Source organism: Diadema antillarum, unplaced genomic scaffold, assembly GCF_040938485.1.
Source record: "Diadema antillarum isolate AM-2024a unplaced genomic scaffold, OU_Dant_1.0 seq00001269_RagTag, whole genome shotgun sequence".
Classification (NCBI taxonomy): Eukaryota; Metazoa; Echinodermata; class Echinoidea; order Diadematoida; family Diadematidae; genus Diadema; species Diadema antillarum.
Window position 1 is genome coordinate 283,237 of NW_027272051.1, and position 12,727 is coordinate 295,963.

Below are 12,727 nucleotides of genomic sequence, written 5' to 3' on the forward strand. Positions count from 1 at the left end.
ACCAAATCCGGCACTTTCTTCATCCTCGTATTAGTATTCTATACTGGGGGGTTCCCAGGATAGTCTTCCCTCAGACATATTTGATGAGCTGGCTTTGTCTGTTTTTCTCTGTCGAACAATAAGCTTATTTAATGGTTTCACCGTGCCTGCAAATTGATCACAGGGAAATGATATTAGTAATCATTCCAACATATTTCTATTTTTTTTCTATATGTTGTATTCTTTATTTGGTATATATTTGTTTTTGTTTACCATTTTCTTATTTGTTGAAATGTTTGAATATGTATATGCATGTAAATATTTGATATCTTTTTTTTTGAAGCGCCATGAGCACTGAAAAGTGGACCTGTGCGCTATACAAGTAGCCACTATTATTATTATTATTATTATTATTATTATTATTTTGAAATGAAAGCACAAGAGTGAAGTAGTTCCGCGTTGTAACTGAAAGTAGATACGCAGGTAGAACAAAACATTCACGTCGCGTGGGCGAAATAGCGCACATTATAAACGTTATGAATGGGGTGCCTCGACGAATCCCTGTAAAGAGTTTTGACAAGTTGCTGTCCAACCGTTGGGTTTAAGAAGGTACCTCCGTATGTCATGCACCGTTCATTAACATTACCATTTTGATTAACGCCCTTGGTAATATATTTGCACAAATGATCCAAACCGACATTCCCTGGTATGGAACGATAAACAACAACCAACAAAACGCAGCTATGTCAAAAGAGGCACCATTAACATTGAGCTTCGTTAGGACTGTATAATCTAGTCGTGTTTGATCACTTAAAGCGGAATATTTGCACTCTTCACAATCTACATTGTCCAGGATTGTGGATAATTAGGCCTATACGTCTTTCACAGACGAAGAGGTATGCTTGGACTGTTTGTGCCTTAAAGCCAGCTTTACTAGCGATCGATATACGCCGCGATGTTACATTACACGTACAGTGTAATCTGAATACTCTTTTCTGCGTCTTTTACCCTTCACACATCGAGCTACAGAGGCTGCTGGTAACACGTCGTCCAATTTTCACTCATCAGTATAGTTGCCAAATTCCTCGGAGAAACTTGTCGTGTACTCGCAATGGTTGACCGAAAAGTATTCTCTTTGACTATGTTAGTGCTGTTGGGATCACGCCTCCACGCACATAATAATGGTGCTATGGCGGCCAATGTCTTCATGTCAGCTAGCTACGGAGAAGGAAGTCATTTCTTGGCGGCGTCTGCCATAGGTCGCAGCCTCGTCGACCGGGGACACAACGTGACTTTCCTGATCGGCAAGGCGTTCGCTCATCGGGCGCTTGATCCCAAGTATTCAATGTTTTCTTTTGAGATCTTCAATCATTCTGTCCCTGAAGAAGAGGTGCGTGAAACCTTTGCCGGACTCAACAACATCGCTTTCGAAAAGGGGACCGATCAATTACTGAAAATGATTGATATTATGTTACACAGACAGGTAGATGACTGCCTGTTGTTGCTGGCAGACACGAACCTAATACAACGACTCGAAACCATAGAGGCTTTTGTCGTAGATATCGCTTGGGAATGCGCTTTCCACCTCAAGGCGTTATTGGACAAAAACAGACCGATGCCTAAACATATCACGATGGTGGCTACCACCCCAACTCCAGGATGGAGTGCATTCTTTCAGCTAGCTGGTTCCGACTTCAGTATCGCGTCTCAGCCTGAACTGATGACTGGGTTTTCAGACAGAATGACTTTCTTGCAGAGAGTGATGAATCTCGTGCAATACGTCATCATGCGCGCGATTGTCAACTTTTCGTATGTACGCAGATTCGAGGAGATTGCGAAAGGAAAAGGATTTCGTTCTTCATATTCCCCTTTCTACGGCATCTCTGAATGTGATTTGTTCCTCTTCGGCGCCGATATGTCCTCTGACTTTCCCATACCTCTGTCGCCAAATCTCATCCGTGTCGGTGGATTGACTGTAACGCCTGCTGCGGCTCTCGACAAGGTGAGAATGTTCCATGTTAAAATACCTATATACCTGAAACTTTCGCCTCAGCGATAGATAACCAAAAAATGATTCCACGACAAATTTTGTAATCCCTTGTTTAATTCAGGATAAATTGAAAGGCAAAAAACAAAACAAATAAAAACAAAAAAGCAAGATTCTTTTTTCGACAACAAAAATCCTACATGCCCCACCACTTTTGCGAAATGTGCTTGCGTGACAAAATCAATATTGTCTTTAGATAGCAAATCAGAATTGACAACATTTACAATTAAGGGTTTCAAAAACGTAAAACAAAGTATTTATAGCTTTGAGATACTTTTGCATATCACAACTAATAGAGCGTTGCGTGTTAATTGGGAGTTATAGGTCATAGAGCCATCGTCTTTCTCATTTGCATTAAAATGAGGTTGCAACCGATGGCATCATTTTATTTTATGAAATCCTGATCTAGAAATATTGCTATGACCGAAAACTTCTCAAGAAAATTATTGTAAGGTGGTACATTCAAAGATACTAAGTTTCATGAAGATAACCTAATCCATTTCCGAGATATGTAGAAAAAGGTGACATTTTAACATTATTTTTCACTTGACCATTGACCTTGAACCCCGGAAGTCGAAAACTTTTTTTAGTCAATCTTTTCCTATATAAATACAAATCACAGGCGTGTATATACATTACGTTTCATGGAAATACCTTCAGGCATTGCGGAGTTGTTTACAGAAAATAGTGAAATCTTTAGAAGGATGTTGGGTACTTTTGACCGTGAGCGTGTGCACCCAATATTTTAGCTGCAACTTTATCCGCTCATCCATATGCCAAGTTTCATTTGGATGCTCTGCAAGAAATCGATTGCTTGTATACGGACGGAAGGACTAACGGACGGAAAATCCGGAATCATAATACATGTACCTTCTGCAACATTCCGTGGCGGAAGCAAAAAACAAACACACAAACAAACAAACAAACAAACAAAAACAAAACAAAATAAAACATAAATAAAAAGAGAGTAAACTTGCAAGATGTCAGCTCTCAATGAAAAAGGTAATTACATTTTCGTTTGCTTGCTTTCACTCTTTCTATTAAAACTCACTGAAAGATGGAGTACTATAAATAACATCACGCTGAACTGATTTTTTTTTCTGCAAATGAAGTGCACCTGCGGTTTATCTCTGCATGCTGCTGCAAACAATTACAATAGTCACGTCATGTCATATTTTTTTTTGTCCTCTTCAAAATGCACTTTGACCGCCGTCTACAGGAACTACTGTATGTATCTCTAAAGGAACACAATAGGCCCTACATTCAGTCATCGCAAAGAGCAGGGTGTTTAACCCGGTGAAGTGGTATCCAACTGGACCCCATGGAAGACCAACTTAGCGTATAGGTGAATTTGGCAATCCAGCCATCTTCTCAGATGGAAAACAAACAAACAAAACAGGAATCTTGACAAAGGAAAAGGACCTACGAAGAGTCGAAAAACTGTTGACTGCTATAACCTCAGTCGTAACTCTCAATCCAGATCAGGTAATCTCTATTTTGCGTGGATTATATCCTCGAGGAAGAGAAGAATACATGTTTTTTAGACATGAAAGAGGAAATCCAGTCCAAATATAAGTTAGTCTGTTAAGTTCAGTGGTAAAAAATTTTGATCGAAATCGGGTGGAAAATAAAAAAGTTATGACACTTTGAAGTTTCGCTAATTTTCCAGGAAACAGTTCTTGAACGGTCAATATGAATATGCAAATGGCAAAGTGAGCATGTCATCCTCTCACAACTTGCCATATAGTTTGTACATAAAAATATAATATTCCCACTTTTCCATTCAAACGCAGTTATGCCCGAGGCTCAAATTCATAACATATATCTAATTGATCACTATTTTTACGCTTTTCAACCAGGAGTAAGATATTTCAGCCTTCAATGACAGAAACATTGAATTTTCGTCATTGTTGTACATGTGTGTGTGTATGTGTGTGTGTATGTGTGTGTGTGTGCACGATAGATGGAAAATTGTGAGGTTATGACATTGTTAGCTCACTCATTTGCATATTCATATCCACTGTACAAGAATTGTTTTGCAGCTATTAGCAAAACTTCAAAATGTCATAACTTCCTTATTTGTCATCCGATTTCAGTCAAATTTTTACAGTTGAACTGGTAAGATTTTACTTGTTTTTTGTTTTACCAGACTAACGTATCTTTGGACTGGATTTCAACTTTAAGTACATGTAAATGATTTGCCACGAAAAACACCAAAGTTTCATCTTACTGTACCATATGGCTCAGGTTAGCTTTACGCTCTTTTAGGGTTCTTCATTTGTTTTTAGATCCTGATCTCTTACATGGCATCCGTTTATATCCGTTGAAATGCGTTTCATGTCCTTTTTATCCTTTGCATGGACTTTTATCTTCCGGTGATTTCCGTCAGAGCGGCCAGAAAAGTTCATGCTCAAAGTTTGTTTGTTTTTGTTTTTCGCCAAAAACGCATGGCGCGATCTGACCCTTGTCCGATAGTTGTACGCTTTCTCCTGTATTTGTAATGTACTCAGTCGTTTTTCACATGTTTCCATCCGCTAGGCCTCCAGTAGAGTCCGTTTCTGCACGAGATGGAACGGATGGAGCGACTATGTACAGCACATCAAACGCATACACACGGCATAGTCACGTGACGACTACCGGGCAAAACGTATGTAGTTACGGATGACAAACGGACAGGATATCCATAAGTGATGATAACAGCAAATCTACATGATATCTACAGCACATCAAAAGTATATGAACGGGACATGAACATGAAGCTGATGTTTAAGGAATACCGGCCTTGCTACAACTGACTCCTGCACCGACATATTGTATAAATTAAAATTCGATCTCCGACGCGCGGTGTACGTCCCATGCGCAACTCATTTGTTCGTCGTGCCTTTTGTCCTGTGGGCCTGCGGCTCATATTCGTTTCTAATGCGTTTGCGCACGTTTCACTATCCTGTACACAATCGTCCCAGGTGTTTTTATTTTTTCGTTTTGGTCGGCCCGTACACCGTGCATGTTCGCTACGCTAAAATGGAAACTTCTCGCTTTGTCCACCGGATTGACGATTTGAACAACGGATGAGTAGTATATCGCCCGTTTCTTCTGCGATGGGCCTGTTCAGCAAAGTGTGACAGGGGCATTAAGGACATTTGTAACTTGAATAGATTCTTTCTTTGACATGTTACATAACCAGTGTAATCTGAATTGTCTGCGCCTCATGCCTTTTGTAAATAGAAAACTCCGCATAAAACTTCACACATCGGAATGCAGAGACTATACTGCTAACAGTAAACACGTTTTCCGATTTTCAGCCGTCAATGGTTCAATTCAGTAGATTCAATCAAAATAGAATTCCTCGGAGAAACGTATAGCTGCCGCGTACTCGCAATGGTTGCCCAAAGAGTATTCTCTTTAATTTGGTTAATGCTGTTGGGATCACATCTCCACGCACATGACGGTGCCTTGGCCGCCAATGTCTTTATGTCCGCTCTCCACGGTGAAGGAAGTCATTTCTTGGCGGCGTCTGCCATAGGTCGCAGCCTCGTCGACCGGGGACACAGCGTGACTTTCCTGATCGGTAAGGCCTTTGCTCATCGGGCGCTTGACCCCAAGTATTCCATGTTTTCCTTCGAAATCTTCAATCATTCTGTCCCCGAGGAAGAGGTGCGTGAAACCTTCGCAGGACTCAATAAAATCGCCTTCGAAAAGGGGAATGATCACTTAATGAAAATTATTAATTTAATGTTGCATACCCAGGTTGATGACTGCCGGCTGTTGCTGGCAGACACAAGCCTGATACAACGACTCGAAATCATAGACGCGTTTGTTGTCGATGTCGATTGGGAATGCGCTTTCCACCTCAAGGCGTTGTTGGACCAAACAAGACAGATGCCTAAACAAATCACGATGGTGGCTACCACCCCAACCCCAGGGTGGAGTGGATTTTTTCAAGTAGCTGGTTCCGACTTCAATATCGCGTATCAGCCCGAAATGACGACTGGGTTTTCAGACAGAATGACTTTTATGCAGAGACTCGCAAACCTTGCACAACATGTGATCATGCGACTTATTCTCTCTTTTACGTACGCGCCAAAATTTCAAGCAATTGCGAAAGGAAATGGTCTTCATTCTTTCTTCTATCCTTTCTACGGCATCTCTGAATGCGATTTGTTCCTCTTCGGCGCCGATATGTCCTCTGACTTCCCCATACCTCTATCGCCAAATGTCATCCGTGTCGGTGGTTTGACTGCAAGCCCTGCTGCGTCTCTCGACGAGGTGAGAACACTATAGCAATTTATATCTATCGGTACCTATATACCTGAAACTTCTCCTCAGCGATATAGATGATCAAAATTATTCCATGACACACTGTGTAATTTTGTGTAAAATGTTGGTAAATTGCGAGAAAAAAAAGAAGAAAATATAGTTGTGCTATTTTTACGAAAGCGAACATAAAACACTATCAAACTAGCTATATATCTCATTATGATTATTCAAAGTCACCAAGCCTATAGCGCACAATATTTCGATAATTCAAATCTGCGTTAAAACTTTCTGTCTTTTTGATTTAATTATGTATAAGTAATATGTGAATATGGAGGCGTTTGCATGATTTTTTATTTTCATAAAATGTTCACGCACAGAAAAATCATGTTCGTGCATGGAGATTATCATGATTTTATGCCTTTATGCGTTTCTAAGAACTGGTCATCATCATTATTTTCACTTTAAAATCCCAGAAAAGTAAGTTTCAAAATATGAAAACTTGGCCCTTCCTTCTATAGCTGCGTATGACCATGTTCCACTTTGGGTCAAGTGTAAACTTGCTCTCAAGATATCTCATCCATTTATTTGGTGTCAAGACCCTTAATCAGAAAAGAGAAGAAATAGTAATAAGTGTGTGTTGGGAGGGGGAGGGGTTCATTCCATCATTTAGTAGGTATCTTTATGGATGTGGATCTTGATCTTTTAAAGGACAAGTTCACCTTCATAGACATAAGAATTGAGATAATGCAACAATATTAGTAGAACACATCAGTGAAAGTTTGAGGAAAATTGGACAATCGATGCAAAAGTTATGAATTTTTAAAATTTTTGTGTTGGAACCGCTGGATGAGGAGACTACTACAGCTTGTGAGTCATATGCGTACAACAATATAAAGAAAATGTAAAAGAAAATTCAACATATCTTCATTTTTTTCGCATAATAAAAGAGCACTTGACCTGCCTCTTTCTAAAGGCAAGGGGAATAATATTACCAATAACATTTGTCGGTAACGAGTCAGGGGTATGTGTACTTTTTTCAAAAGATGGAATTTTGTGAAATTCTCTTTATATTTTCCTTATATTGTTGTACGCATGTGACATCTAAGTTATTCATACACTGCAGTAGTCTTCTCATCCAGCGGTTACTGCACAAAAACTTCAAAAATTCATAACTTTTGAACGGATTGTCTGATTTTCCTCAAACTTTCAATGATGTGTTCTACTAATATTGCTACATTCTCTCAATCCTTATGTTTATGAAGGTGAACTTGTCCTTTGATATGAAATAAAAAGACACTTTTCTTGCATCTTGAACTTTTGGAAGAAATGTTCATCTTTTATTTTTGTATTTTTTGTTCAAATAATGGTCCCTAACTGCTCGCAAGGGGGGGGGGGGGGGGGGGGGGGGGGGGAGGCGGGGTCGTCCGAACCCCTGAACCCTCTATAGGTATATAATGGGTCAGATTACATAACCCAGCGTAATCTGTACGGCAAATAGAAAACGTCAAAAAGAACTTCACACACATTAGGGCTGCAACCTACTTGTGGCACGTTGTCGGATTAACTGTCAGAAGTGCCATTCAGTATTTCAAGATTTACAGTTAAATTCCTCTTAGAAACCTGCCGTGTATTTACAATGGTTGCACAAAGATCATTCTTCTTTATTTGGTTAGTGCTGTTGGGATCACACCTACACACACATGATAATGGTGCCTTGGCGGCCAATGTCTTTATGTCAGCTATCTACGGAGAAGGAAGTCATTTCTTGGCGGCGTCTGCCATAGGTCGCAGCCTCGTCGACCGGGGACACAACGTGACTATCCTGATCGGCAAGGCCTTTGCTCATCGGGCGTTTGACCCAAAGTATTCAATGTTTTCTTTTGAGATCTTCAATCATTCTGTCCCTGAAGAAGAGGTACGTGAAACCTTTGCCGGACTCAACAAAATCGCCTTCGAAAGGGGAAACGATCAGTTGCTGAAAATATTAGACTTGTCGGTGCATAGACAGGTGGAAGACTGCCGGTTGTTGCTAGCAGACACAAGTCTATTACAACGACTAGAAATCATAGACGCGTTTGTCATAGATGTGTCTTGGGAATGCGCTTTCCACCTCAAGGCTCGACTGGACCAAGCAAGACAGACGCCTAAACATACCGCCATGATCGCTACCACTCCAACCCCAGGGTTGAGTGCATTTCTTCAGGTAGCTGGTTCCGACTTCAATATCGCGTATCAGCCCGAAATGACGACTGGGTTATCCAACAGAATGAGTTTCTCGCAAAGACTGGCAAACCTCGCGCAATATGTGATAATGCGCTTGATTCTCTCCTTTTCATACGCAACCAAATTTCAAACGATTGCGAAAGGAAATGGTCTTCATTCTTTCTTCTATCCTTTCCATGGTATTTCCGGTTGCGATTTGTTCCTCTTCGGCGCCGATATGTCCTCTGACTTCCCCATGCCTCTGTCGCCAAATCTCATCCGTGTCGGTGGTTTGACAGCAACACCTGCTGCGTCTCTCGACGAGGTGAGAATAATCCATATCCGTACCTGAAATAAATATTGTTCGTCTCTGCGATAGATAACTAAATTATAACCTGATACACTGCATAATCCCCACCCCAAATATCATTATCATTAGTAGTAGTAATAGTAGTATGCAGACGTAAGCATCATCAAATCCCTGAACTGCCAAAATTGCACCTACTCTCTCGGCTACGTATATCTACAGGCTTTCCTAGCCTTTGAGACCACTATATATTGACCACTATACGTCTGGAATATTGCTCAATGCACCCCTCCCCATCTCAGCTGAGCTCTCATTCCAAACCCTACCTCAAATTTTTTACCCCTATTCCACAGAGATATATCAAAATCAGCATAATGTACAAAACGTGTTTAATACACAGTTACTCGGAAATGGCAAGGTTATGTAACTGGAGACAATTCTAGCAATAAAAGAGCTGAATCACTGATCACATAATTATCATGGACCTCCCCTCCTCAGCTGTAATCGGCTTATCATGCTCTCTGCATCAAACATTTCAGTTTGCCAAATACAAGTGCAAAAATGCACAAACAAATACATACATAGGCTGACTCGAAATTCTCACTCTACTACTCCTAAATGCAGTGTTATACTATAAACATAGGGCGTATAACACTATGGAATAATAGCGGCAGTCTATCTCAATTTATCTAGAATAGCAGATTGTACGATTAAAACAAAAGTTTGAATCTCGTAAGTCTGCCAGTAACTGGCTCCACAATGCACTCTATAATACATGTACATTGTAATTTGAAAGGTATAATGCAAGATTTCCGATAGGTCCCGAGAGGGATCTTGTGGAGGGATACTTGGAGTCGAAAAACATTTGACTTCAAATTCGTGAAAATTCTTCCGTCGAGCTATTTGTATTGCAACTGATTGACAAATTTACGTCGATGCAGGGCAATTTGTCAATCAGTTGCAATGAAAACATCTCGACGGAAGAATTTACATAACTTTGAATAATTGCGCAATACCCGCTGCAGGCTATATAAGGATTAGAACCAACACTTGCTGTCGGGCGGAAGCTCGGTGGTCTAGTGAAGATGACGCCTGTCCAGAGATCAGGAGGTCGTAGGTTCGTGGTTCGAATCCTGCTCGAGTATGTACGCCCATGATTTTTTTTTTTATTTATTATGGCTACTCCTAAAACACTGATCAATTCAGTGCTTATTTACGTCGATGTGAGGCAATTTGTCAATCAGTTGCAATGGAAACATCTCGACGGAAGAATTTACATGAATTTGAATAATTGCGCAGTACCCGCTGCAGGCTATATAAGGATTAGAACCAACACTTGCTGTCGGGCGGAAGCTCGGTGGTCTAGTGGAAATGACCCTTGTCCGGATATCATCGGTAAGTTTGTCTTAGAGTTCAAGTGAGCTGCAAGCGCTCATGGTCTCTTGTTGTTTTTCTTTTAAATCATTTCAAATTCCAAGTCAATTCGCCTTAGAGACCTCGAGGAGGGTTTTTTTTTTTTATTGTGCAGATTATGCCATCTAATGCTACAAATCAGCATCGTCGTTGTTTTTCAGAGCCAGTTCATCTGCTTGCAAATAATGGTCATTATTCCTCCCGATATCCCATGAAGTTTCAAGCTGCACGTTGCGACTGAAGAGAGGAAGGTGTGTTTATTTTTCAACACTGACATCTGCACAAATTAGTTTTTAGAATTGTTTGTGAAAAAAAAAACTGGCCAAAGAGGGCGCTGTATACCCAGCCCGGGAATCGTTATGAATCTCACCCGGTAAACAATTCTCCATACAATCATGCACGCGCTAGAGATAAAATTTGTAATGTTAATTCTGAAGAATAACGAAAGATTCATTGCTCTTTGGGTATTAGTAACAAAGTTGTTTCACCCTAGTGCTGCAGAGAAAGGAAGCTTAAATTTGGCACTTTCGCCTTCCTTGTAAGGCCGTATAGAACACCTCACTTTTGTAGCGTGTGATGGCAAAATATATGCCTAATTCGTTTTATAAACATAAACATATTGCAGAAATATATCGCCATGCCCTGGAAGTGTAATGAGTATCACAAATGGAAATGATCTGTTTTGAAAGTTTGGAAGCAGAATATTTCTATTAACATGTAAAACCAAGGATGTAGAACTTAATGGTTGAATGGAAATTACTATACAAAGGGAGCACGTTACGCTCAAATTATATATAACACTATATATATTATGTACATACATTAAATATTCCATACACATACAGAGAGAGGGAGAGAGAGAGAGAGAGAAAGAAAGGGAGAGAGAAGGCTTACAAAACGTCAAGATATTCCAACTGAATTCTTAGGGACCCTATATATAAGTAATGGATCAAAGACCGAACTACTTTTGCAAATCAGATCATCCATTTAACGGCACAAACCTAAACTATCGAAATTCCTTTGAACTATCATTACACACTAAACTATCATTACACATACACTGAAACACTCACACACACCCATGCACATGTATATGGACTCATGTACTTCCTGCGTTGTGATCTTTTTGGACATGATTGATGTATATAGTAGCAGTGTCTTTGTCAACATATTTTTCCAGGCCTCTGCACTCCGTTTGTTTGCTTTTGAATTTCCGATAGAATGTACTATATTTGAATAGTAATGCTATGTGCTTTTCACCAACTGAGTATTGTACTTTTTGTGTGAGACCTTGCGCGGCGGTTTGTATACGCGGTAAATGTATATAAAGAAAAAGAAAATCCCCAGATGTATCGATGTGTGTAGATTGCATGTGTTTCCCACAGGGACCTTGTAATTACCTCACGATAATGAGCAAAAGGCTTACCTGTCACGAATGAGCAATTGCAATCAAACATAGTAGGGGTAGTTTGCAGGCACAAACCCTTGTTGGTCGTAAATGAGTCTGCGCCAAGACTACTATATGCACCACTACGGCACTGTCCCATAGGCCCTGTGTTGTAAGTTGGGAGAGGCTGCAGTGCGGTGGTGCGTGTATTAGTCTTGGCACATGCAGACTCCTAATACGACCAACAAGGGTTTGTGCCTGCAAACTATAGTAGGGGTGCTGTGGCTTAAAACTCCCGACTCCTAATCAGAGGAGCCGAGTTCGATTCCCGCCCATGGCTTCACCGGTACGTCTTTGGAGAAGATGTTTTTATTCACCACGTCCCTCTCGACCAAGGTGTATAAAAGGGTACCAGGCAAAGCTATTATAGTGATGATAGTAACAGGGCCCTCTGGTAGAGAATAAGCACCACTGGAGAGGCTACCCTGGATAAAGAAGATCTTATCATTATAATTATTGTTAGCTTTCGCCGTTCGTCGAGGCCGTCGAGCGTCGTGCTCTTGAAAAGTTCATGACAGATTTTTACCAAACTTGGCAGGTATTATTCAACTGGGCACCATGCCAACTCCTTTTGTTGGGATCCCTGAGGCCCCAAAACCTCCATTTTAAGGAATTAAAAACAAAACTTCTTTCCCATAACCAGAAGTAACGAAATTCATCGTGCTATGAGTACGTACATGACGTATATCAGCCTACATTAGTGAATTTAGTTTCAAATTGATTTGTTCATTGCAGATCAGAGAGTGACCCCATCAGGGCCATGGGCATGCTGGGTTTGGGGTACCAAATTTGGTCTAATATGCTCATTTTTGTCTTCTTTAAAACCCAATACAATGTACTCCCATCACAGCGAACACGGTTAAAACGAAATTCTAGTTACAATGAATCAAGAATTCGTTATCCACTCTGTGCTTTGTTATGTTTTATTTGTTCGGTTATAACGAAATTTCGATATAACGAAAGAAAACTGCCGGTCCGGAGGACATCGTTATAACGGGAATCCACTGTAAGTGATTTTCCCTATTAAAACTTGGCAGGTATATAACATCATTTGGACGACAGGATCTTAAAAGTT

At 40.4% G+C, this 12,727-nt stretch overlaps 1 protein-coding gene across 1 annotated transcript; it reads left to right on the forward strand.

Moving 5' to 3' along the window:
• Positions 1-1,168: 1,168 nt before the first annotated feature.
• On the forward strand, positions 1,169-4,648 carry LOC139745477 (2-hydroxyacylsphingosine 1-beta-galactosyltransferase-like). Its single transcript, XM_071655869.1, has 2 exons — positions 1,169-1,981; positions 4,565-4,648. Exons 1-2 carry the CDS (start codon positions 1,169-1,171, stop codon positions 4,646-4,648), a joined length of 897 nt encoding a protein of 298 aa, XP_071511970.1.
• Positions 4,649-12,727: the final 8,079 nt, after the last annotated feature.

What these genes read in the sequence shown, in the direction of transcription:
- LOC139745477 (XM_071655869.1), top strand. Translation starts at nt 1,169, where the DNA reads ATGGCGGCCAATGTCTTCATGTCAGCTAGCTACGGAGAAGGAAGTCAT. An exon ending in CTGCTGCGGCTCTCGACAAG is followed by an intron (nt 1,982 to 4,564) that starts GTGAGAATGTTC and finishes TCCATCCGCTAG; the next exon opens with GCCTCCAGTAGAGTCCGTTT.